This window comes from Cibotium barometz, chromosome 19 (genome assembly GCF_041138505.1).
Source record: "Cibotium barometz isolate CiBa-2024 chromosome 19, ASM4113850v1, whole genome shotgun sequence".
Taxonomy (NCBI): Eukaryota; Viridiplantae; Streptophyta; class Polypodiopsida; order Cyatheales; family Cibotiaceae; genus Cibotium; species Cibotium barometz.
Genome location: NC_141064.1, coordinates 16,835,600 through 16,862,290, shown reverse-complemented (window position 1 = coordinate 16,862,290; position 26,691 = coordinate 16,835,600). Strand labels below are relative to the sequence as shown.

General features: G+C 46.3%; 1 protein-coding gene across 3 annotated transcripts in view; it reads left to right on the top strand.

Moving 5' to 3' along the window:
• LOC147628278 (protein EMBRYO SAC DEVELOPMENT ARREST 30-like) overlaps window positions 1–25,477 on the top strand; it is a 39,855-nt gene extending 14,378 nt beyond the window's left edge. For 2 of the 3 annotated variants that reach the window (XM_086813352.1, XM_086813353.1), the window contains 10 exons: window positions 19,246–19,316; window positions 19,444–19,532; window positions 19,666–19,909; window positions 20,301–20,413; window positions 21,369–21,459; window positions 21,592–21,720; window positions 21,808–22,367; window positions 22,479–23,011; window positions 23,199–23,241; window positions 25,143–25,477. In XM_086813352.1, the coding sequence (XP_086669478.1) occupies window positions 19,246–19,316; window positions 19,444–19,532; window positions 19,666–19,909; window positions 20,301–20,413; window positions 21,369–21,459; window positions 21,592–21,720; window positions 21,808–22,367; window positions 22,479–22,947 (1,766 nt within the window). In that variant the 3' untranslated portion in view covers window positions 22,948–23,011; window positions 23,199–23,241; window positions 25,143–25,477. Of the gene's footprint in view, window positions 1–19,245; window positions 19,317–19,443; window positions 19,533–19,665; window positions 19,910–20,300; window positions 20,414–21,368; window positions 21,460–21,591; window positions 21,721–21,807; window positions 22,368–22,478; window positions 23,012–23,198; window positions 23,460–25,142 lie in introns of those variants that run through there. The other variant, XM_086813351.1, reaches the window with a different exon arrangement.
• The last annotated feature ends 1,214 nt before the right edge of the window (window positions 25,478–26,691 follow it).

The following is a 26,691-nucleotide window of genomic DNA, read 5'->3' as shown; positions in this document are numbered from 1 at the left end:
AAGTACAAGACATAATAATAAAATGCTGTCCATATGGTGTCCTTTCATACCTAGTGGTCCCCTCGTCGGGCGGCTCTTGACAATATTGCATGCCAGAGAAGAAGCCACAAGTAAGGATATTGTAGAACCAAGAGTTGGTGCACTTCAGAAAAATGGCAAGGCGTGGCAGCCTTGATCGGGGGTGATAAGAGCGGCTGCCATGGGGCTTGACCACTTGTCTCCTCCTCTTCAGGAGAGTCTCAGGGAAGATTTGGGGGTGGGAGGACATCCTCTGTAGGCCTGACATCAAGGACAAGCTTTGGCCAGTGCCCCATCTGTATGCGGACGAAGCTCTGTCCAAGGAGGCTTGAATAATCAAGCCGTTGCATGATAGGGTTGTCCGCAAGGCTGGGGAGTGCAATGAACTGAGGTAGAGCCTTTGGAGAGGTTATGCAAATCCGAATGGTGGGTATCCCTATTGCTGGGCACCCTAATGTGCAAGAAATGGGGGCAGAAAACAGAAGAGAGAGAGAGAGAAAGAAAGAAAAAAGCTGTATTAACGTCTACTAGAGAGAGAAAGAAAGAAAAAAGCTGTATTAACTCGACCTATGAGACAAATCAATGTACAATTGTCAATGTCTTATGGATGTCCAGAAAAAAAAGGATAAAATGAACATGAAATAAAGTATGAAAGTACTAAGCTAGTGGGGGGGTGTGATGAATGGAGCACTACTGCTAGAGGCTCAGTATGCAACCTATATGCGTAGGGTATACAAGAATGCAATGCAGATCTACCTAGCTCCAACCAGTACCATAATGGGGGTGTAATATGTGATACATAGGCGATGGCGAGGCAAAAATACCTCGGAGCATGATCTTCGAGTGTGAGTGTAAGTGAGCTAGCCGCTCCTGGATATGGTGTTGATGTCGAGCTCGTATCTTTGTGATCTTCCTTTGATGTAGTCTAGGAGTCTGGTAGCCTGGTGCTCTCGGTCTCCATTTGGCTCGGAGGTCCGCAGCGCGTTGAAGTGTAACCCCCTCCTGTGTTAGGGTAGGCACTGGGATAGATCTCTGGAAGAAATCTGTGAGTTGGAGCTGTCGCCCACCTCTCCCTATGGTATGAGTCTGTATCAGTGTCTCTCTGTGGCGTTATGTCTCTAACAAGAACTGGCCAAATCTGCGTTGGTCTGCGGACTCCATGATCTGGCGGAGTGAGGGATGTCCACTGAAGATGGTGGTGTATCTCTCTCTAATGACACTATATGCTCTGCATCTGCATACATAATGTTTCTCACTCTACCTCCTCCTGGCATAGTCTGCATATCCTCTCTGCTCTGGGGATCCGTGTTGCCCTACTTGCCTCAATCTCAAGCTGGTGTGATGACACTCTGAGTTGGCCAATTGTCACTCGGGCACTATGAGGCATGTACACATCCATGTATCCAGGTCTCTGTATGAATCCATCCGCTGAGAAACGCATAAATTGATCTCTGTAGTATAGCATCTTCGGCGGTAGAGGCTGATTGGGTGTAATCGAAGTCTCTTGAGTGTATCGCTGCCATAAATCTTGCCGAAGAACTCTGTTCCTCTCATTGTGAGAGAGCTGGATGTGTAGTGCATGTATATCATACTGGAAAGGTGGCAGGTGATCGAATGTTGAGACCATGCTGAGTGAGCCACTGTATCATCTGTGAATACCATATCTCCTATCTCCACTCTCTGCGAGCTGCCTGGATGCCTCAAAAGCTCTATGTGAGTCGATTTGGTGGCATATCTCTGATCCTCTGTATGAAGCAGATCGTCTGGAAGAGGGCCTCTACTAGCATAGGAGGTGCAGCAAACTCCATCTAGACAATGTCATGTGGGACGGAGGGTTTGATGCGGATCATCCGTGAAAGCATGAGAATTTGAGGCCTCTTTGTTTGAGACCATGTGGAGGTGGCGAGCCCAAGTGCCCATACTGTTGCAACATACATCAAAGCAGGGGTGACTAGTGTGTCAAACAACCACCCCTTCGTGCGGTGCTCCTGGAAGTGTGCTTGGTGACACTATCTCTCTAGCATGGCCAGAGCTGCATACCCTCGTGTTAGTCTATCCCTGGCTGCCTGTGCCATAGTAAATCTTCCTGGCGGAGTCGTAAATTTAATCTCCAGGTACACATATGAGTCTACCACCTCTACCTATCCTCCTGCTAGTGTGAAGATGGCTTGTCTCGTCGAACCAGCCCTGAGGTGTGGAAAATCATGGCCTTGGTTTTCCCAAGGTTCACTGTAAGCCCCCTCTGTGTGCAGAAGTCATCGAGTGCATGGAGATGGTGCTGTAGTCCCATCCGCGACTCAGAGACCAGAATAATATCATCTGCATATAGCATAATGTGGACTGTGGTGAGATGTCTACCCCGTCCCCACCATTGTGACCAATGAAGTCAACCACCTCATCGATGTATAGCCCAAATAGTGTAGGAGAGAGTGGGCATCCTTGCTTCACTCCTATGGTGCTAGCAATAACATCAGATAGCCCCCCGGGACATCGTATGCCCCCGAGGATTGCTCATATAAAGCGTAGATGCCCCAAACCATCTCTGATGGCATCCCCAATGACTATAGGCATTGGAAGAGTCTCTCTCGGGGCATTGTGTCAAATGCTTTGCGGAAATCCACAAAACAGCAGTATAATCTCTTCTCCCGTGCCCTAGCCTGGTCAATCAGACATCTCAGAGTGAATATATGGTCAATAGTGGAGAAAGCTCGTCGGAATCCAGCTTGCCCTGGTGCTCGCAGTCCCTCCCTTGCATATGAGCTCAACTTTGCCTTGAGCATTGTGCCATAAAGTTTGGCCAATGTATGACCAATCATGATAGTCCTGTAGTTGCTGGGGTCTAGCATGTCTCCTACTTTGTGGAGAGGCACGATGGTGTGCATAGTCCACTCTGCTGGTAGGCCCTCCACTAGTGCCCTATTAAAGAGGTGAGCAACAAAGGGTCCCAATGAAGCTGCAGAAATAAGATGCTCACTCTGTATACCTGTGTGGTCAGCCGATCTCCCATGCTGCAACCGGCGGATAGCTCTCTCTACCATCGAGGTGGTAAAGAAAGTACAGGTGGTAGGGCGGGACTCTTGTGGCTGTGGTATGGGCGGCTGTTGCTGAGGGATATGGTAGAGGCTCTTTGCATATGTGTGCCATGTGTGTGGATCCTCAATCGGGGTACGAGGGCGAGGCTCTCTCATCTTGTGCCATGCAATGGTTGCATCTCTACTCATGAGTAGGTGGTATATATCCCAATACTATGCCTCCTCATATGCACGCCTCTTACAACGTGTGAGGGTCCTTTTCTGTCGGCTCGCCTGTCTCTATGTAATGGTCCCCAGTGCTCTCTGGGCACGGAGGTGTCTATATAGCGCTCTGCACTTATCATCATACCACCGATTTTGGGGCATGCTCCCAAATCTATCTGTGTGCGCAATGTGTGTATGATGGGGAAAGCTGCGGGTGGCGGCCGTATGTAGTAGAGATGACAGTTGGGTGGTGAGTGTGTCTAGAGGTGACAGGGGATCCATCTGGAATAGCCCGTTATATACATGATGCTCATATATGTTTGCCAGTGACAGTAAGAGGTACGTGTGATCCGCACCAATAGGACAGGGGGGGATGGTGAAAGATGTCACTGCTTGTGTGGTCTCCATGGACCCCATGATGTAGTCCACTGTGCTACCCCCCCTGATCGTGGACCCCTGATCGTGGAAAGCATGTCAGTGCTCTTGAATCCTGCCACTGTCTCATCCCGTTATAAATAATGAGATGGTGTCGTGCTCCCAGCTCAAGTAAGTGATGACCATATCTAGTGTTCCTCTGACACCCTGCAAGCTCCCGTGTCCTCTACCTCTAGTGTGTGCATCACCTCGGGGTGCTCGAAATCATAAATGTCGCATTGTCGGCTCTGTGTCCGTGCATTGAAGTCCCCCATAAGACTTCCCCAAGGTTGGAGTAGTGTATGATCTCATCTGAAAGGGCTGCATATGGTGACTCTCCCAATGGCCTTGTGTCCTCCTCCTCCCCTCAACTCTCCTCCTCTGCTGTCATGGCATATCTCAATCCTCTAGGAGAGAAGTAGCATAGAGCAATGTATAACACCATGTCTGCTGAGAGCTACAGTCTAATCCACATGTATCTAGCCTCCTGGTCACGTGCTACCACCTGTAGGCGCTCCTGTAGCTCTCGCATGAAGAGTACTGCTATACCTCTAGATCCTCTCAATGTGCTCTGTCGTGTGGTCCCCTTGTATGTAAACTCCCACTGATAGCTCTCTACTTTGGGTAGCCCCCTCTCTGGGCTCTGGTGCATCAATGTAAGTAGTATGATGTCCCGTCCCTCCATGACCTCCTCCATCCTCCCAAGATATGTCCAAAGTGCTCCACTTCCAAATTGCTGTGTGTATCTGTGAATGTGGATCCTCCATAGCCGATGTCCCATAGGCCGCTTGGCGCTAATCGGCGGCCTCGCCATCGATGATGACACGGCCATCGCGATAGAATGCTCTCTTGCCCTCTTTCCGGGCTTGTAGGACTTTCGGCATGCATGTTTTCTTGTGTTCTATCTGCATCCTTGTAAGGTCGTCATCCAAATAGATGGGATCTCCCTGTAATCCTCGTAGAATCACCATCTTCCTCATGAAGGTGACCCTCTCCGTCTCTCTTGCAAACTGTAGGATGAGGGCTCACTTGCGTGTTGAGTCTTTTCCGGCTCTCCATGCTTTGGTGAAGGGGAGAGGGTCCTCTTCCCTGTAGCTGAGCTTCATGCATAGAAGCTATCCATCTTTCTCGGGAGTGGAGTCGGGTGTCTCGGTTGTACCTGTGACTCGAATGTTGAGGCGGCTGGCATGCATCATCTTCTCCTCCTCAATGGTGGTGTGAATGATTTGGTGTTCTTCCCTTTGAGTCTCCTCCCTCACTTCTTTACGGATGTTCTTCTTCACCACTTCAACCCATCCTGATTGCGTGGCTTCGAGTTTTCCCTCCATGTCCTTTGTGATCTCCTTGGAGATCTCTTCTTTGATGGCCGTGAGAGTGTTGTCATTGATCTCCCCTTCTTCCTTCTCGGTGTTCTTGACGGCTACCAGTTCCACTTTCAATGCACTCACCTCCTCCTTGAGTGCCGTGTTCTCTTGTTCAAGGTCCATGACCCGTGCTTCGAGGGCCATGATGTGCCGGTGTAATTTGTTCTCCACCTCATTGAGGCTGGAATCTGATGTCTTCTTGTTCTTGTGAGAGAGAGAGAGAGAGAGAGAGAGAGAGAGAGAGAGAGAGAGAGATGGGAGGGCAATGCGATGCTGAATGTATTAGAGTGATAAGGTTATGTGGACACAACCACCAGTACAAGGCATAATAATAAAATGCTGTCCATATGGTTTCCTTTCATACCTAGTGGTCCACGTGCTGGGCGGCTCCCGACAATCTTGCATGCCAGAGAAGAATCCACAAGTAAGGATACTGTAGAAGCCAAGAGCTGGTCCACTTCGGAAAAATGGCAAGGGGTAGCAGCCCTGGTTGTGGGCGATAGAGCGGCTGCCATGGGGTCCTCCTGCTGGGGTGAAGACTAGAAGGCACCGTTGCTCCTGGAAAAAGAGAACAGCCTGCTAGCAGACAAAACCCTGTCGAAGGAGAGGCTGAAGAAGAAAGAGCTTGGGTGGCAGCGGAGAGGGCAAGAAGGGGCGGCAAAAAAACCCCGTGGCCAAAAGGCGGAGGGGAGGGGGGTGTGATGGAGGCAGTATGGCAGGGGGTTCATGCAGGAGGGAGGAGGGTGGAGAAGCAAGTGGGTGGGGGTAGCATGCTGGAGGCAGGAAGGTGGGATGGCACAGCGCCGGGGGGGATGTGCAGTAAGGGGCTCAGGCGCAAGGTGGCTCACAGGCTGGGGGGAGACGGGTTCCATGCCGGGGGGGAGCTCCAACTCTAGCTTTAGTTTGAGAGATGTTTTCTGAGAAGTGAAGTGTTGAAAAGGTGCTTACTGGTGCTGAATTATGAATATGGACTCAAATTTTGGCAGTCAATTTGTGTGCGTTGAACAAGCCAATGCATTGTATGATGTGTCGAGGGTAAACCCCCTCTGTCAGAATGCGCAGCGGAGATGATGACCAGATCTGGGAACACGAGCAAAACGCAATGCAGAAAATAACAGCACAAGAGAGAGAGATAGAGGCGTGTAACTCTGCTCTAGATACACAAGAAGAATCTTGGAATGATACAAAATGGAATGGGGGCCATGGGGCCATTTTATATGGCCCCAAATACCCAGTCGGCCTGTGCTAAAGGCAGCCGACTGCCTCACGACTAGTGTCATCCAGTCGGCCATCATCAGAGAGGTCCATGACCTGTATAATCCAGTCGGCCTGCTCCAGAAGGTGAACACGTGCACACTAGTGCAGTCGGCCAGCCACTGGGTCATCCTGCCATCATAGGGCAGCCACCCAAACCATGGAAAAATAGGGAAAAATGGGAAAAAAATATGGAAAGTGGGGAAAAATGAGAACAACACCTACAAGGGTGGGCACACCCGCAACAAAGGCCTTGGTGTCTACAGCAAGACAGGAGATGACTTCTAACACCCCCTCTCAGCTCCTGGCTGTGAAACCAACCACAGGGAGCTGGGGTGCCACTTGAGCAAATCCTGAGATAGCGACTTCATGAAGAGGTCCACCGTATTGTCCTCTGTCGAACAGAACTCTCATCAGCAACGATCTGTTCACGAACAAAGTGCCTCTGGATGATCATGGGTCCCTCCAGTGGAAGCCCAATCCTGCAATGCAACTGAAACCGATCCCGTCAAGTGGGAAAGACTCCGTTGGACACCCACACGCTTAATAGCACAACTTTAAAACCACAAATTTGAAATGGACAACTTAAAACAACTTGAAATTTAAATGAAATGAAATGGAAAGATGGACACCAGCACTGGGGCCGGAACGGGCCGACCCCCCCCTCAATATATGATATATTTATTGGGAGTATTTAATGAATACAATGCTCCATGGGTTCCAAGAACCAGATAATGTCCATGTACATATGAAAACAGTACCAAACAAGTAGGCTCGAATTTCGATGTAGAAGCTCGAAGCAGAACGACCACTAGTGTGGTCCAATCTCTACGGTCCTGTGCTTTCACTGGACTCCGCGGAGAGCACCTCACTGGTGTTCCGAGACCACGCACAAACAGGCGCTCTCGTACTAACGCCTGGCTCTCCCGATCTCAGCACCTTTGGACCGAGGTTCGCCAATACAGCTTGGACAACCCGGCACCGAACGGGTGTTGGCCGAGCGGGATGAATCCTTTATCAGATTTAAACATAAAATACTTTACTCAAATCTGAAAATCACTTACTTGTAGATGGTTGATGGAAAACCCATACTCGTGGTGTTTGTGTAGAAGATGAAGCCACCCTTGTTAAAGTAATAGTTGCCTCGTGTAGAATCACCAAAACAAGTTCCACCACAAAGGGCACAGCCGCCTGCTGTAAGAGAGAAACAACCACTTGCAAGTGAGGAGAGAGAGACTTGGCTGCTGATTGGAGATGGAGTGCACATGCCACAACCTCTTGCCTGATTGGAGAAGGAGTGCACAGTCACTTGCAGCCTGCTGGACAGTAAGAGCAACCACTTTGTTGAGATGGCACAGTTGCCTGTAGGAGAGGAGCAGTAGAGTGAGGCGTGGCCTTCAGATGGTGGCAGCCAACTCGGTGTAGGCAGAGCATGTGATGGGCACCTGGCTGGGAAAGGAGAAGCAGCCGCCAGCAGTGAGGGTGTAATCGCCTGTATGGGAGGTGAGAGCAACGTGGTGTAAACAGCCACCTGTAGTAGCACATGCGCAGCAGTGCCTTGTGAAGATGGCCCACGTCTGAGAGCAGTAGCAGCCGCCTGAAGGAGCAACAATAAAACAGCCGCCTGGTAGGGTAGTAAGCGCAGCCAGCAGAGCAGAGGGTACTGCAGTCGCTGTGCAGGGAAAGCAGCCGCCTATTGGAGGAGCAGCCGGCTGGAGGATGCGTGCAGTCACTTGAGGCGTGTACAGCCACCAGCCACGATGGAAGAGATGGCCGCCGGTTGATGGATCCCCGCCAGATAGATGCGATGGCCCCTACGCTTGAAGAGAGCCCTTTTTTTTAATAAAATTAAAGTGAAGATACAACTAGAGATTTCCCACGCATGCATGAAAGGGAACTAGTGGGGGTTGGTGACCATGCCCACCCCCACACTCACTTAAAAGTGGGGCTCCCCACCTTGGCCCCAAAGTGGGTGCCCAAAGGGGGTGCCCACTTTTAAATAAGTGTGAACACCTAACCTTATAAAATAAAGGGGTTAGAATAAAATATTAAAACAACATGTGTAACATACTTACCACCTGTTCACATGCACTAAAACTCGTCAGAATTCAGAGCAGACTTCACGACTCACTGGCAGGCGTCCCCGCTCAGTAAGTAACACGTCAAGCAGGCAAACACACAAATACATGTCATGCGAAAACAGTTTCAAACATGCAAAATATGTGTGCATGTGCAAATAGTAACATGGACATATCTCCCGTTCATGGAACAAGTACAAAATATGTGTCGGCACAAAACTGGCACGACATAAAAAAAACATAAAAATCTGGTCTTCCTATGGAGTGACAGTCCCATAGGTAAGACACAGTTCCAGGTACGAGTCTCCCTATGGTGTGACAGTCCCATAGGCAAAACACGGCACGAATACTGGCTGTTCCATGGCGTGACAGTCCCATGGATCGAACACAGTCCAGGTCATACACGGGTGGCACTGATCTGGCTCCCGTCCATACGACACCATCCTGCTAACACACGGGTGGCACCAGTCTGGCTCCCGTCCATGTCAGCAAAATATTGGCCTCTTCACATGAGACACCGGCCTGGCCTCAAGTGAACGAGACGCAAAAACTAGGAATGGACCAAATGGTCGGCCAATTGGTGACATCCCCCCGGGCTTCTAAAGAGTTGACCTCAAGTGAAAAGCCTCAAGATATGCCTGCAACAATTGCGGATAATCTGCAAAATAATCCTCATTTACCCATTTGGCATCAATAGGCAAATAATTCTTAAACTTCACAAGGTATCTCCTGGAAAGCTTTCCTGCAGGTAGCTTTCTCTCCTTGTGAAAAACAATCTGTTCTGGCTGGAGGATCTCCTCAAGCTCTTCAATTTCTGGCGGATCTTCTGTGACAAGCTCATCAGGATCTGGCCCCACACATTTCCGAAATAGACTCACATGAAAAGCATTGTGAATCTTCCAATGACTAGGTAAAGCAAGCCTGTAGGACACTTCATTGATCTTCTGAATCACCTTGAAGGGTCCATAATAGCGAGGAGAAAGCTTAGGATATGATCCTTCTCGTCCTGGCCTCTTCCGAAGCCTAGTCTTCTCAAATTTCAGCAATACCCAATCACCTTCTTTGACTTCCATGTCCCTTCTATGCTTGTCAGCAGCCATTTTATGCTTATCCTGAGATCTTGCAATGGCTGTCCGCACCTGACCAAAGGCAACATCCAAGTCACGAACATATTCATTAGCTGCAAAAATCTCATCCTTTGTACGAAGGATGGGTGGCAAGACCACTCTGTCATAAATAATCTCAAACGGAGCCTTTCTTGTGGAAGCATGGATCGTATTGTTGTAGGCAAACTCAACAAGTGGAAGATACTTCTCCCATGCACTCTTTTGATCTGCCACATAACACTTCAACAAATCCAACACAGCTGAATTTGCAGCTTCACTTTGGCCATCCGTTTGGGGATGATAAGCTGATGAAAACTCAAGCTTAGTACCCATATTATCAAATAAAGCCCTCCAAAATAGACTTGTAGTCCTGGGATCTCTATCCCCAACAATGGATTTAGGCATACCATGATGCTTGAAAATATTAGCAAGAAAAAGCTTTACCATATGATCAGCTTTAATGGTTTTCTTGACGGGCAAGAAGTGAGCTTGCTTGCTAAACCTGTCCACAATAGTCCAAATAGCATCATTCCCATGCTGGGATCTAGGCAAATCCATAATAAAATCCATCGTGATACTTTCCCAAGGTTGCGAGGGAATAGGCAATGGCTGAAGCAAACCTGGAGGCTTTTGCCTGTCAAATTTCACCTTTTGGCAAGTAATACATGCACGCACATAAGCCTCAATGTCTTTACGCATGCTTGGCCAAAAGAAATACCTCTGAATCATGCGAGTAGTAGGCATAATACCTCTATGACCAGCATAAGGTGGAGCGTGACATTCGTCCATAACCTTTGGACGCAAATCCTTCACCACACATAGGCAATTATCCTGCATGAGATAACCCTCATTGATAACATAAGAGGCATGTGAATGACCAGCCATCAAATCAGTCCATATATGGCAAAAATCAGCATCCAAATGATATAAATTTCTCATAGCAGATAGGTCTCCATGAGAGGCCACTGAGACTGCAGCAATATAAGGCCTCCTAGATAGTGCATCGGCCACCACATTTTTCTTTCCTGGGGTATGCACAATCTGAAAATGAAACATGGAAAGAAAATTTGCCATTCTCATCTGCTTCTCTGAAAGCTTGGTTTGAGATAGAAAGTATCTCAAGCTTTGATGATCTGTCTTGACTACAAATTCAGCCCCAAGAAGGTAGTGTTTCCAAATCTTTAAGGCGTGAATTACAGCCAAGAGCTCTTTCTCATAGATATCCATATGAAGCTCAGCATCATGCAAATGACGGCTCTCGTATGCAACTGCATGCCCTTCTTGATTTAGGACAGCTCCTATGCAATCACCACAAGCATCACATTCAACCACGAATGACTTGTGCAAGTCAGGAACAATCAATACTGGACTACATATAATAGCATGCTTAAGCTGCAAGAAAGCATCCTGTTCCTTTGAAGTCCATTTGAAAGCAGTTTTCTTCTTCGTGAGATCATGTAGAGGAGTGGCAATCATAGCAAAATGCCTTATGAAACGCCTGTAGTATGAACATAATCCTAGAAAACTATGTACTTGATGTACGTTTTGCAATTCGGGCCAATTCCGAATAGTCTCTATCTTTGCAGGATCCATTGTAACTCCATCCTTGGATACAATATGTCCCAGATAATGAATCTTTGAAAGGAAAAACTCACTTTTCTTGGCATTGACGAAAAGTTTATGCTTCTGCAACTCTTCGAACACTGTGACCAAATGAGTTCTGTGTTCCTGCTCATTCTTGGAGAAAACCAAGATATCATCAAAGAAGACTCCTGTAAACTTGCGATGGGGTCGGAATATCCTATCCATCATACGATTAAAGGTAGCAGGAGCATTGGTGAGACCAAAAGGCATTACCAAGAATTCATATAATCCGAAGGCTGTCCTGAATGCAGTCTTATGGACATCTTGTGGCACCACTCGAATCTGGTGATAACCACTCTTCAAATCAAGTCTGCTAAAGCAAGCCGAACCATCAAGCTTATCCAAGATATCATCAATACGTGGAATAGGAAATCTGTTCTTGATGGTAAACTTGTTCAAAGCTCTATAGTCTACACACATACGGAATGATCCGTCCTTCTTTTGAACAAGAAGCACAGGAGAGCAGTAAGGTGAGGAACTGGGCTGAACCAAACCTTTCTCTAAAAGCTCGTTTACCTGCTTCATAATTTCTTCTTGTTGTGCAGCACTTACTCGGTATGCGGGTTTGTTAGGTGGAGAACTACCTGGCACAAGATCTATGCGGTGATCTTCGGGCCTTTGGGGAGGTAATTCACCTAGCAATGAGTCAGCAAAACAATCGTTGAATGCATTAAGAAAATTCAGCCTATCATTAGACATAGCATTCACATTTTGATGATTTGGCACAAGACTATCACGCACAAAAACCAAGTACGTTGAAAGACTCTTTTTCATTGCTTTATTAATTTGGATGTGTGATACAACTGGGATGGAATCCCCTTCTTTGCCAGCATCAATAAAATGCATGCGGCCTTTATGCATAAAAGAAATCATATTAGACTTGTAGTCTTTGCGGGGCTCAAGCCTATGGTGCCACGGCTTGCCCAACAATACATCACATCCATTCAGTGGAGCAACTAGGAAATGCTCATTATCAAGGTAGCCCTGAATATGGATACGCAACTTCCCAATCAAAGGGGTAACCTGCATCTCTTTACCAATAAATGCAGCTTCGGCTTCAATCTGAGGTCCCATGTTTTCAACCTCAATACCTAATGCAGCTGCCATTTGCATAGAGATGAAATTGTCAGTTGCACAGTCATCAAACATGAAGAGTGCGGGCTATCCTTGATTTGCCCCCAAGCCTTGCAAACCATACGCTCTTTTGCATCATGACCTGTATTACCTTGCACATCAGGAACTGCATGAACATTTGCTTTGGTGTGCTTGTCCTCGTGCTTTGATTTGCGATCTGGGCATTGCCGAAACATGTGGTCTTTGCTACCACAAGAAAAGCATTTTCCGGGTTAGTCCAAATTTGTTCTTCCTTGGGCCCTGTTCTTTAGATGTGTTATTTTCAGCTTTACCACCCTTGTAGGGCTCCCGGAAGTTCTTTTTAGGTGGCTGTCCCTTTTGTTGATTTGGGACAGCCTTGTCCTTCCCCTTGGAACCTCCTTGATCCTGCTTAATCTTGAGCACCAATTGCTCTGTAGCAAGAGCAGAAGCTGTGAGTTGTTGCAACGTATGTTTTGGGTGCAATTCAATACCCGATCTATATGCTGGTTGCAGTCCAGAACGAAACTTCCTCTTTCTTTCATCCTCTGTGATTTGCATGAAGGGAGTCACTTCCAGCAACACTTTCCAAAATTTGTTAACATACTGTTGCACACTTTCATTATCTTCTTGTTCCAGCCTGTCCCACTTTTGAGTGAGAGTTTGCTCCGCATTGGGTGACAAGAACTGAGCATAAAATCTATCTTTGAATTCCTTCCAAGTAGAGATGGGATCCTTGGTGATCTTTTCAGTGATCCACCAATGGGCAACAGTCCCTTTCAAAAACATGCTAGCATGGCGCACCTTTGATTTTTCTGTAAAGTCCTCATCGCTAAAAGCAATGTTGAACTGTGCCACAAACGCTAACACCTTAGAAGCATCATGTTCACCATGAAAGACATCAAATTTGACAGATTTATTACTTGCTTTGAATTCCTTGAGCTTCCTGGCATGAGGCTCATGGTCCTCTCTTTTTCTTTTCCCCTTATCCAACGGGGTAGTCCTGTCTGCATGGGCTCCATGGGCCGTCATAGAAGCTTCATGGGGCACGGTGGCATGTGCTCCACGAACTCGAAGCTCAGATGCATGTGACTTACCTGCATATGGCATGGTCTCTCCATGAGACAACTCAGAAGGCAAAATTTTTCTGGAAGTAGACCTGTCACCATGAGATACATGTCTTGCATGCATGTGACTTTCATGCCCTCCATGAGCACTGGCATACATATATCTGTCAGGATTAGTGCCTTGGGGAGAAGATGCATGTCGAGAGGTGACAGTCACCTCTTCCTTTTGCATAAAAGATTTCAGCCTCTGGGATGCGGGATCTCCATGCTTCAAACGAGGTGGATTTCTGAATTTCAGCTCTCCGTCATCCCCCTCTTTGATATCACCTTTGCGAAGGAGATAGGCAAGTGCCAACTCCCTTGGTTTCTTGCCCACTTCACGAGCCATTGATTCAAAAGTTACATCAACCATAGCATCAGCCTTCCTGGCTTCAATAGCACTTTGCAAATGTGGATCTTCATGCAAGAACTTTAACTCTTGCTCTTGAGCCTGCAAAAGTTTTCTCATATGTTCCATTTCAGCCCTCATAGCATCAGGCTCTTGTTCAAGCATAACTGTCTTTCCTGGAGACAGTTGACCCTTGGATTCACTATCAATAATCCTTTCAAGGGGCTTGTGTCTACCACGCAGGGCATCAGACCCACGAGAGGCACTAGAGGGACCCCTCGAATTAGGTACTTCCAAAGGGTTGCCTTGGCTGTCCATTGTGTTCAAAGTTTGCTAAAAGCGGGATGTCCAGTACACAGGTTCGTTTCCCCACTAGGAAGAGGGAAACAACCGTGCTCTGATACCAATGAAACCGATCCCGTCAAGTGGGAAAGACTCCGTTGGACACCCACACGCTTAATAGCACAACTTTAAAACCACAAATTTGAAATGGACAACTTAAAACAACTTGAAATTTAAATGAAATGAAATGGAAAGATGGACACCAGCACTGGGGCCGGAACGGGCCGACCCCCCCCTCAATATATGATATATTTATTGGGAGTATTTAATGAAATACAATGCTCCATGGGTTCCAAGAACCAAATAATGTCCATGTACATATGAAAACAGTACCAAACAAGTAGGCTCGAATTTCGATGTAGAAGCTCGAAGCAGAACGACCACTAGTGTGGTCCAATCTCTACGGTCCTGTGCTTTCACTGGACTCCGCGGAGAGCACCTCACTGGTGTTCCGAGACCACGCACAAACAGGCGCTCTCGTACTAACGCCTGGCTCTCCCGATCTCAGCACCTTTGGACCGAGGTTCGCCAATACAGCTTGGACAACCCGGCACCGAACGGGTGTTGGCCGAGCGGGATGAATCCTTTATCAGATTTAAACATAAAATACTTTACTCAAATCTGAAAATCACTTACTTGTAGATGGTTGATGGAAAACCCATACTCGTGGTGTTTGTGTAGAAGATGAAGCCACCCTTGTTAAAGTAATAGTTGCCTCGTGTAGAATCACCAAAACAAGTTCCACCACAAAGGGCACAGCCGCCTGCTGTGAGAGAGAAACATCCACTTGCAAGTGAGGAGAGAGAGACCTGGCTGCTGATTGGAGATGGAGTGCACAACCTCTTGCCTGATTGGAGAAGGAGTGCACAGTCACTTGCAGCCTGCTGGACAGTAAGAGCAACCACTTTGTTGAGATGGCACAGTTGCCTGCAGGAGAGGAGCAGTAGAGTGAGGCGTGGCCTTCAGATGGTGGCAGCCAACTCGGTGTAGGCAGAGCATGTGATGGGCACCTGGCTGGGAAAGGAGAAGCAGCCGCCAGCAGTGAGGGTGTAATCGCCTGTATGGGAGGTGAGAGCAACGTGGTGTAAACAGCCACCTGTAGTAGCACATGCGCAGCAGTGCCTTGTGAAGATGGCCCACGTCTGAGAGCAGTAGCAGCCGCTTGAAGGAGCAACAATAAAACAGCCGCCTGGTAGGGTAGTAAGCGCAGCCAGCAGAGCAGAGGGTACTGCAGTCGATGTGCAGGGAAAGCAGCCGCCTATTGGAGGAGCAACCGGCTGGAGGATGCGTGCAGTCACTTGAGGCGTGTACAGCCACCAGCCACGATGGAAGAGATGGCCGCCGGTTGATGGATCCCCGCCAGATAGATGCGATGGCCCCTACGCTTGAAGAGAGCCCTTTTTTTTAATAAAATTAAAGTGAAGATACAACTAGAGATTTCCCACGCATGCATGAAAGGGAACTAGTGGGGGTTGGTGACCATGCCCACCCCCACACTCACTTAAAAGTGGGGCTCCCCACCTTGGCCCCAAAGTGGGTGCCCAAAGGGGGTGCCCACTTTTAAATAAGTGTGAACACCTAACCTTATAAAATAAAGGGGTTAGAATAAAATATTAAAACAACATGTGTAACATACTTACCACCTGTTCACATGCACTAAAACTCGTCAGAATTCAGAGCAGACTTCACGACTCACTGGCAGGCGTCCCCGCTCAGTAAGTAACACGTCAAGCAGGCAAACACACAAATACATGTCATGCGAAAACAGTTTCAAACATGCAAAATATGTGTGCATGTGCAAATAGTAACATGGACATATCTCCCGTTCATGGAACAAGTACAAAATATCTGTCGGCACAAAACTGGCACGACATAAAAAAAACATAAAAATCTGGTCTTCCTATGGAGTGACAGTCCCATAGGTAAGACACAGTTCCAGGTACGAGTCTCCCTATGGTGTGACAGTCCCATAGGCAAAACACGGCACGAATACTGGCTCTTTCATGGCGTGACAGTCCCATGGATCGAACACAGTCCAGGTCATACACGGGTGGCACTGATCTGGCTCCCGTCCATACGACACCATCCTGCTAACACACGGGTGGCACCAGTCTGGCTCCCGTCCATGTCAGCAAAATATTGGCCTCTTCACATGAGACACCGGCCTGGCCTCAAGTGAACGAGACGCAAAAACTAGGAATGGACCAAATGGTCGGCCAATTGGTGACTGCAACCTCTGCAGCTGCACCACCTCACAAGCAGCATCACAAGCAGCTCGGTACTCTACCTCTGTCGTAGACAAGGCAAAATATGACTGCCTCTTACTGCTCCATAAAACTGCTCCTGGGTAGATCCCCGCGTGTTCGGATCTCCTCCCCACACTGAGTCACTCGAACCGTGCAGTCGGACTCCATCAATCAATCCCCCTCCCGTGTAAAAGAGTCCATGATTTTTCGCATGCGGCAAAAACCACAGGACACGCAATCCCACCTCCCAAAGAGTCATCTGCAACCATGAGCTCAGCTGCCTCATCAGGAAGCTCCCGTCCAATCTGGTGTCCATCAACCAGATCAATGAACCATTCTACTTCTGAGTCAAAGAGGCATCACATTGCTCACAAGGATGAACAGCTGTTACGGTGCAAAGCCTAGTCTTGGAAACCTACTGAAGACCACGCAAGGCCTTCTGAAACCTGTCAACCACCCTCTCTGAATCTGGAACCACAAAGCCTAGAGTATGCACCTCCTTCTGCAAGTAATCAATTGCCACCTGCTTGGCTATCCGAGAGGTCCTCGCGGAAAGAACATCCTCATCTACAGGAGTTTCTTTGTCCCGAATACTACGAGACATCAGAGCATAAGTTACTTGTTCAGTTTCCTTTGACTGATGAACACAAGAACCACCAACATCAATACTGGAAAGATCTTGCCAACTGCTGCCATCAACTGGTAAGCTATCCACCATTTGGTCTCGGAAAGCCTGCACGTGCAGCGTATCCACACTTAAGTGGCCATTACCAGATTGCTACTCATCACAAACCTGAGGACCTGGGAAAGAGAGTGCTGAAATCTTGTAAACTCCATTCTCCACTCCGCCTTCCCAAACCACCTGGCCTGTTGCTTTGTCCTGGAGAGCAACAAAATGCTCATCAAACTCCACCCATACGCTAGTCTTGCAAACCTGATGCACTGATAACAGATGAAAACCAAGTGACGGAACATACAACACTTGGGAGGAATGCTTCCCTCCTCTGCCATTGGGAACTATCTCCAACCTGCCCTCACTGTGAACTTATCCCCAGTAAGAATGTGACCAGAATACTTGCAGAGATCCTGTAAATCTGAACGGGAAAGAGTCATGTGCTTGGAAGCAACCACTGTCTAGAATCCACTCCCGAGTATCCGTTGCGGAGAATCCTCTAACCTCCTCCTTGCCTGAAGAAAATGAAACATCGGTGTCCATCACCTCCAGGTGCACAAAAGCCGGAGTCTTCATGATTGCTCTATCGAGGAATCTTCACCCTTCTCGGTCTTCCGCTCGGGACACTGTCTCCAATTGTGGCCTTTCTCGCCACAATCATTTCAGGTCCTCTCTGCCTTTAGTTTCTCGCGGTCAATAATGGACTTCTTCTCAGAAGACTTCTCCGATGAAGCCTTCCCTTTGCCCGTGTTACGGCCTTTCGACCGTTGGCCAGTTAAGGTCTCCGAACCTCCACCCTAAGGAGGGTTCGTGAATCGTTCCTCTTGGTCCAAGACCATGGGCACAAGCTCCTCCCACGTGATGGTGCTGAGCTTGCCATTGGTAATCAAAGACGAGTAAAATGTTGAGTACTAAGAGGGCAAATGCGACAGCAACGTTATGGCCATGTCCTCTGATGATATCTCCTTCCTAGTCTGAAGAACTTCTTGTTGAAGAGCCTGTAGCTTGTTAATATACTCCCGCATTGTCAACGACTTTGCAGGGCTTATAACTTGCATCTGTACTTCCAAGGAAATCCTCTTCATGGGCTATACCTTGCTGTAAAGAGAAGCCAAATGCTGCCATATACCTCTGGCCAACGTCATATGCTTTACATGATTGATTACCTGCGGTGTGCAGTTGAGGAAGATAAACGAATGGACCTTGGCGTTGACACGATCCCACATTTGTGCTTGTGCCTCCCGGTCCTTTCGGATCGACGGTAACTTCCCTTCCTCTACTTCCGGCCGTGGAACCCCAACAACGACGAAATCAGCGAGGTCGCAAGACTCCAGAACAGATTCCATCATAACCTTCCATATGTCGTAGTTGTTCCCGTCCAACTGACGGTCCACTGGGAACGTGGGGAGTGTAGGGATCTTCACATGTCTCTCAGCCATCTCTAACAGATCTGCCATTGTGGGGATGTACTCTGAAAAAAGGGTGGGTCGGGGGGAACAAAGAAGAACTTACACTTGCAAGTGGCTGTCCAGCAAATCAGCCCGCCGTCGTCTTGCTTCTCCTCTTCCCGAACAATCCTATACAGTCCACCAATCAGCAACACAACAATCCCCCTCTTGCTCACACAAATCCCAAGAACTATCTAGAGCCTAGGCTCTGATACCATGTCAGAATGTGCAGCGGAGATGATGACCAGATCTGGGAACACGAGAGCAAAACGCAATGCAGAAAATAACAGCACAAGAGAGAGAGAGAGAGATAGAGGCGTGTAACTCTGCTCTATATACACAAGAAGAATCCCGGAATGATACAAAATGGAATGGGGGCCATGGGGTCATTTTATATGGCCCCAAATACCCAGTCAGCCTGTGCTAAAGGCAGCCGACTGCCTCACGACTGGTGTCATCCAGTCGGCCATCATCAGAGAGGTCCACGACCTGTATAATCCAGTCGGCCTGCTCCAAAAGGTGAACACGCACACTAGTGCAGTCGGCCAGCCACTGGGTCATCCTGCCATCATAGGGCAGCCACCCAAACCATGGAAAAAAAGGGAAAAAATATGGAGAGTGGGGAAAAATGAGAACAACACCTACAAGGGCGGGCACACCCACAACAAAGGTCCTGGTGGCTACAGAAAGACAGGAGATGACTTCTAACACCCTCTTCCCCCCTTCCCTGGGGTGCTGCCACAGCACATGCATGCACTCATACATGTTCTTCATTGTCTTGAGATGCATATTCAATAAGTAGACCAGTGAATGCATGATTGCAGAAGAGTTTGGATGTGCATTTTCAAGCAACTACATGCATGTTTTCTGTGCAGCTCCTGCTGAGGTTAACAACGGTTTTCTTTTTGCACACATTGAAGGAGAGTTTCACGAGATAAGAGCATCTGTAAGGTCTTAACTTAGCCTCAATGCTTATTTTTCTTGAGCACATAATTCTGGTTCTATTTGTGGAAGTGCATAACAATGGAAGCTAGGATTTTGGTAGCTATATGTAACCTTCTATTGTCTGTCAGATATGTGATTTGGTTGTAGTTGCAAGGCTTTTAAATGCTACACTCGTCTTGCCAGAGCTTCAAGAAGTTGCTTCTGCCAAAGGGATCAGGTATTCGGTGTTTGCATTTCTCTTGGTTGCTTGGCAGATACGTGTTTGACTAGAACACACAACAACTTGGTTTACAAGACATGTCAAACAGGTTTTTGTAACATCTGCTCTGCTCTTTTGTTGTATTTTGCAGCTCTAAATACAAGGGGTTTGGATACATTTATGATGAGAAGCATTTTATCATGGTTCTAAAGCGTGATGTCTTAGTTGTCAAGAATCTCCCTAAGAGATTTAAGGCGGTCAAAAAGCAGAAGGCCACCTTTATAAGGTCAAGCTTATCCTCCTCAACACCAGAGTTCTACTTGAAGGAAGTTTTGCCTGTTTTGAAAAACAAAGGAGTGCTAGGTCTTGTGATATCTGGAGGGGGTTGCTTACAGGTATTGCCTCCTTAGATTTATTCTTAACTTATGGTGGCACCCACACTCTCTTTCTATCTCTCTCTCTTTTGACTCTCTTCCTCCCTCTCCTTCTCCCTTTCTCCCCGACACTCTTCCTTTCTCCTTCTTTCCCATCTTTTTTCCTCTCTCACTTTCCTGGTTTTCTTCCTTTCTCCCTCTTCTGCATCTCTCTTCTTCTCTCCCTTCCCCGATTCTCTTCCTCTCTGGCACACATGTTTGTTTGTATGTGGGTGTCGCATGCATGTCTGACACCATATGCACGCATGCATTGCTTTTATTGGAATATTCATTTTTATTCATGGATGCCAATCAAAGGTTTGTACGAGTATTATCATTTTCTAAAGGAAGGCTTAGTACCGCTTATCTGCAGAGTCTGTTACCTCCTCGACTTGCAGAATATCAGAGGCTCAGATGTAGGGTTGCCTTTGAAGCACTACGGTTTCGAAAGGAAGTCGAAGAACTTGGCTTTCGCATGGTTCAAAGGTGATCATTTAAATCTGTTCTTCGCTTGACAATTGAATGTGTATTGAGGAGCATGTGTAGGTGATAAGAATCTAAGATTCATCCTGATAGAACTGACTTTTGGTCCAATAAGTAAAAGTCTACTGCAATTTTGGATGGAGTCTCGCCTGATTAATTGTGGCTCAGTTTACTGTCCTCAGTCCAGAAGAGCTAGTACTTATGGCTCAGTTTACTCTCCTCAGTCTAGAAGACTATTGTACTTCTTGTGTTCAAAATCATAAATATCAAAACACATGTGCATGATGTGCACCTACACTTTATCATTGATGACATTACAAAGGTTATACCATTGCTGTCATCGCAAAGGATATTGCAAAGCAGTGCCTGTGGCAATATTTTACAACATAATTATGTCCTATTGGCAAGCTTGTTGAGAGAGTATAAGCTCAAAATGGCACCATTCTGTCAACCAATATTGTTCATTTAAGGCTTATGCTCTATGATGACCAAGATCTATGCATTGGCAAGCCTACAGCTTATTTACTGGTGGAAATCGTGAAATAGGTAGCCTGAGGGTAGACTCTGTTTGGGCCATCATTGAGGTGGCACACCCTAGGCCTTAGGGGGTCCAATGCTGTTTTGTGAACTTTTGAAAGGCCTCGAACACAGCTCTGTGAGGGAGGGTTTTATTGTCTCAAGGTCTCATCTTCCAGGCAGTAGTATGGTGAGTTATAGCTCTCTATGAGTGTAAGAGACCAAGTTAGAACTGATGGAAGATTGTTAGAAGATTTAGTGAGTGAAATGCACTGTTTGCTTAAGTGACAGCATCTCCATGCTTTCATGTTTTGATGTCGTGGAACCTTATTTTACTACTAAAGTGATTTGGAAAGGAAAAAAACAGAACAAGCTAAGGGCTAAAAGGATGGGAAACATGACTCTAATCTCCATATGGTTTGATTTGTGTTGATAAGGTTAGGCTACAGGCTCTGGGTCAACCATACCTTGCTTATCACACTGGACTAGAACGGGATTCTTTAGCATTTCATGGCTGTGCAGAGCGCTTTCAGGTGAAAGACTTTTTTGAACGTGAGCTACACTTCTCATTCAGTATGTTCTGCTTTCTGAAGAGCATATCACAAACTCAGATATCGATCAATTAAAAGCCTTTTTTTTGTGGCTCGGTGCTCTATGTAAGCCAGGATCTTCACACTCAGCTCATACAACACAGACGTGCTCTCATGATAAAAGATGGGCTCGTCAAGGGAAATCTTAGTATTGACTCGGAGCAGCAATGGAGGAATGGTTCATGCCCGATTATGCCAGAAGAGGTATGTTACTGTTCCAAAGCTGAAATTGGCTAGAATATTTTAGGTCGGTTTGTGCTTATAGTGGGAAAACTTTTCTTTGTGGTGCAGGTTGGTGTACTTCTTCGCGCGTTAGGATATGGGCAGCATACACGCATTTATATATCTGGTGGGGAAGTTTTCGGAGGACATCGGGCTTTAGTTCCATTGCGTGCCATGTTCAGCAATCTAGAAGATAGAACAACTCTAACAACAGAAGAAGAGAGGGCAGTCATCTATGGGCCGGAAGAAGCTTTACCTCCACCGCCACCACCTCCGCCCCCGCCATCTTCTGCTGATGTGGAGAAAATGCTTGCAGCATGGCAAGTTGCGGGTCCCCGACCTAGACCATTGCCACCGCCCCCAAGCCGAAAGGTTTATATGCATGAGCTGGAAGGGTGGTGGGGTTGGTTGGCGATATCAGAACAAGAACCGCCGCCCTCAATTGCTGACTTTCGACTACAGGGGCATAGATTGCTTTGGTCGGCACTGGATTACATTGTGTGTGTTGAGTCAACGGCTTTTTTTCCAGGGTTTGATCGTGACAAGAATGGCAGGCCCAACTTCGCTAGTCTTGTCATGGGTCACAGGGCATATATGTCACCGTCCCTCAGGACGTATCGTCCGGACAGGTTCTGCAAAACTTTGCTGCAATGGTTCTGGGGTTTTTAATACATAGGAGATAGTGTGGCAGGTTAATTTGATTCTTGCTTAACGCTCTCGTCTCTGACTCATGATGACAGGAAAAACATTGCCAAGTTTTTGGAAGATTGTGGTGATAAGCTTTATCATCCCAAGCTTTCATGGATTGTGTCTGTCCGGAATAACCTGAAGGCTACACTGGACCATGCTGGGCTGCGAAAGTTGTCTCTCACCTCAAAGTTGGATTCTTTTCTTTCTCATCCCCTTCCGGAATGTTCGTGTAGATTGCCAGCAAGGACTGGATCGATTAATGATTCCTCAATTGTAAAGCAAGGTACAAGACACCAAGCACTTGATGACGAGGATGTCTGTCCACGTTGGATGGAAAATGACGGCATGGCTCATATGAGCAGTGATTTTGACGAAGACAATGAAGCGGAGGCAATTGTTCCAGAGGAAACACAACTTTTGGATGCGGTTGTAGAAGAAGAGCCAGTAGGTGCTGACGCATATAAGGTAGAGAAAGAAGATGGTCAATCAGATACAGAGGATGTTGATGCAAATGACTGACTTGTTACACTTTGAGGAAATTTTGTACGAGTATGAGGCACTGGGTTACACGAGTAGACGACAGGTAAATTTGTGCTCTCTTTCTGAATGCAATTGAATGTATGGGTTGTGACAGCTGCAGAGTGAGTATGTGTATTGCAGAGTTGCCTTGTTTATTAAGGACCCCTTTACACATCGTTGGGCTTGATTGCCCATCCATTAGCAAATGTTCCTGGTGCACCGGTGGGGCCTAATTTGTGTTCTGTATGCAGGCATACTAATTGGAGAAGCTGGAAGAAGAGAACGCATAATGAGGTCTTCCTTCTGAGCATTTCCAAAAAAGCCTTTTTTGTATTCTAATTGATGTCTTGCACATGCTAAGATCATGGGCCCAACTTTTGGGTCCTCAGATCCTGCTCTTGAATAGCAAGTGCTTTTATTTAGGATAATTTTTGACTGCAGAAAGTCTGTAAAATCCTACCTTTGATGAGCTGCAGACATACAAATAAATAGACAAGCATTCTTTCCTGAAATCTCTTTTTACTTTAGCTGGCGTGAACCATTTTTCAGGAGTTCTCTAGTGAGGGAAATCAATAGCCTAGATATTAATTTAAATCCCTCTCAAAAATCTCATTGTCTACTTAAACATCTGCAAATGTAGTGCTCCTCAATCTTGATCTTTGTAGAGCACATTCTACAAATCTTGTTCTCTTTGGCAATGACCTCTAGGCTCCTTATCTCCACTCAAAGGTGGTGAGATGAGATCTAGATCTGCCCAATCATAATCCCCATGGCATGTGACATATGTTTGTGCACGTAGCCCAGCCTTTGGATGAATCCATCTCTCCTATTGTAACAACGGCATCTTTGTGGGTAGCAACGAGGGGATTACATGCATTAATGATTCATTGTGAGCCCTAATTTACAAAAGGCATGGTCATGAACCCTTGTATTGAGACCCAAGCCTTGCCTTATCCCCTTATTGCTTATGGACCGTGGCATAGGCATGGAAGCAAGGCGAGCACACCCATCACGTCATGGCATCCATCAGGCCGAAAGGGAGACGATTTTGCAAATTGGTGTCTAGGGCATGCTGAAGCTCTCCTCCTAGCCCATATTGTCAGGTGAGACTGCTGTCTTGTCCTATGCTGTGTCCTGCTAGCGCATGCTTACCAACAGAAAAAAAAGGGCCCTGCGCCCTCCGAAGCTAGCACATGTGTTAGCTTCTAAAGGGCAGAGCGCCCTTTTTTCGTGTGTTAATTGGGTAGAGTGAAAGGGCCCTATGCCCTCCAGAAGCCAGCACATGCACTGGCTTCTAAAGGGCACAGAGCCCTTTGGTAGGAGTCGCACACAAAAACCCCTACGACACCCTAGAGTTGGCATCCATTGATGCCGTCAAGCGCATCATCCATGAGGGCAAGCCGAGGAGGGAAAACGTGCTTTGAGATGGAATAAAATTTTCAGATATTATGCCTTTTTGACTCATCATGGACATCCTCACATACATCGTGGAGCACTTTTCACATGTATGTGCATGCTTTGCAGACTGTTGAAACCCCCTTTCATCACAATATTTCTCTATGTGTCTCTTGTATGGCGTCTCAACCCATATAGCTTTGTGTCTCTTATATGGTGGCTCGTATCGCTTGCAATAGAAAAAAGAGAGGCTTTGTGCCCTTTTTTGTGTTAATTTGGTAGAGGTCAATGCTTTGGTCTTTGTTTATTTACAGCACTGTGTGATTATGTCTTTGATTAGCATTAATTAGCCTTGCTATTCAGCATTTAATTAGGACATAACACGAGATATGTTGACAAAATGGCATATATGAATTGTATACAAAATTTTATTGTTTGATAATGGTGCAAGTTTTTTCATTTTCGTTTTTGTTTCAAGTTGTGTTCCAAAGCATTAGTTGTCCTCAATTGGATTTAGGGTCTTTATGGACACAACTACTTCTTGTGAAAGAGGGAGATCTCACTCGCCTGTTCGTTGTGGGCGGGGGGTGTTTGCAAACAAGATCTTACACAGTCGGTCACCCAACTAAACACTCAATGCATAGAGCCAGGTTTAGGGACAATATGGTTAGGTTTAACTGTTTTTATTTGCATGTGGTATACAATTTTTTGGACTCAATAATTTACAGAAAAAAAAAGGGTTGGCTTTTGGAAGGCATTTAAATTTCATGCATCAACTTCTGTGGGTTTGTTTGTGGCAGGCTGGGAGCATTTAGGCCACCAACAAGGAGTGATGCAATATGCTACCAACATTCTGAGAAAAAGATCAAGAAGAGCCATCCTTGCCAAGGAATTCGCCATGAAGTTTTGCACTCGTGGAATGTTTTCTAAGATAGATGGTGGTAACAGTGCGTAAGAGGATGTGTTGATCTGATGAATAACTAGTTCAGATCAAGAGTCTCCTATGTTGTGCTCAAGATGTCCCAAAAATCTGATGAATAATTAGTTGAGGATGTGTTGCTCTAGATGTATCAAAAATCTCATGAATAACTAGTTGAGTCTCCCTTGAATCAATGAAGCTCCTACTTTTCTTTAAGGGTTCTCATGTCAATGAGGTCTCGGTATTCAGCCATATTATTTGTAAGCTCTTCCCAATATCACTCGTAGAAGTGTAACTAAACCATCAGGATGATGAATCATAATTCCACATGGTCCCTCTCTTTTAGCTTCTCGACTAACTCCATCAAACCACAGAGTCCATCTCGGAACATCATCCTCATCTGCATCAAGAGTGGTAAATGACTTAAGCATCTCCAAATTATCATATACAAAGAATTAGTCAAACCCAATATGGTTTAATCTTATCAAAGTTTGTTTTGGTGACCATGTCCCGTATAATTCCACTAGTTGCAGCTATTGTTCCCTCTCACCTCTATGATTCTATACGGCCCGGACCATACATGGCTAAGATTCCCAGGGAATTGTTCATATCTAGCGCCATACTACATAAGGACTTGTTGATTTTCCTTAGTCGTATTCCTTGGCTTTTTCCCCTCTTTGTTTTGTTTGTTGTTTCTTGGCTACCTCTTGGTGAAAATATGCTCTCAATCTCCACTCATCTGGTTCACTTAGTGTGGCTAATCTCTCTTTCAAGGATTTTGCCATGGGTAAGGTGTGTTGATGAAGGAACCTAAGGCTCATAATCTCATACTCTATGGGCAATGCGCACTCCTATCCATACGCTAATGAGAATGGGGTAAATCTAGTGGCTTCCTTGTGTGTTGTATTGTTTATTTGTACTCTCAACTTGCCGTTAGTAGAGGGTTTGTATGGAGTATCATGTCCTATGTTTAGATAATAAATGATGTGTTTGATGACATCATTTAGGAAATGAGTGACACGATCAAAGACCAACTTGAGAGCTCCAAATCTATAAGTTATTTGCTCAATTAAGGAATCAACCATTTTTTGGGCATCATCCTTCCTTATCGCATGAGCCTCAGACCATTTAGTAAAATAGTCAATTGCAACTATAATGTAATTCTTTTGTCTATGAGATGATGGTGTAATGTGTCCCACATAATCAATACATCTCACATTTCTTATACCAATCATACGACTCTTTGAAAAGGGAAGGCCACCAATAACCTGCCTTGAAAACTTGAAGTGCGATGGGCTTTCCCGCAAAATGACGTCCACATGTAGAGTCATGACACTCCTTGAGGATATGCAAGATCTCTTACATATCCACACAAAATATATAAGTTCCTTTCATTCTTTTTCTATACACAAGACTCCAAAAATTTATGT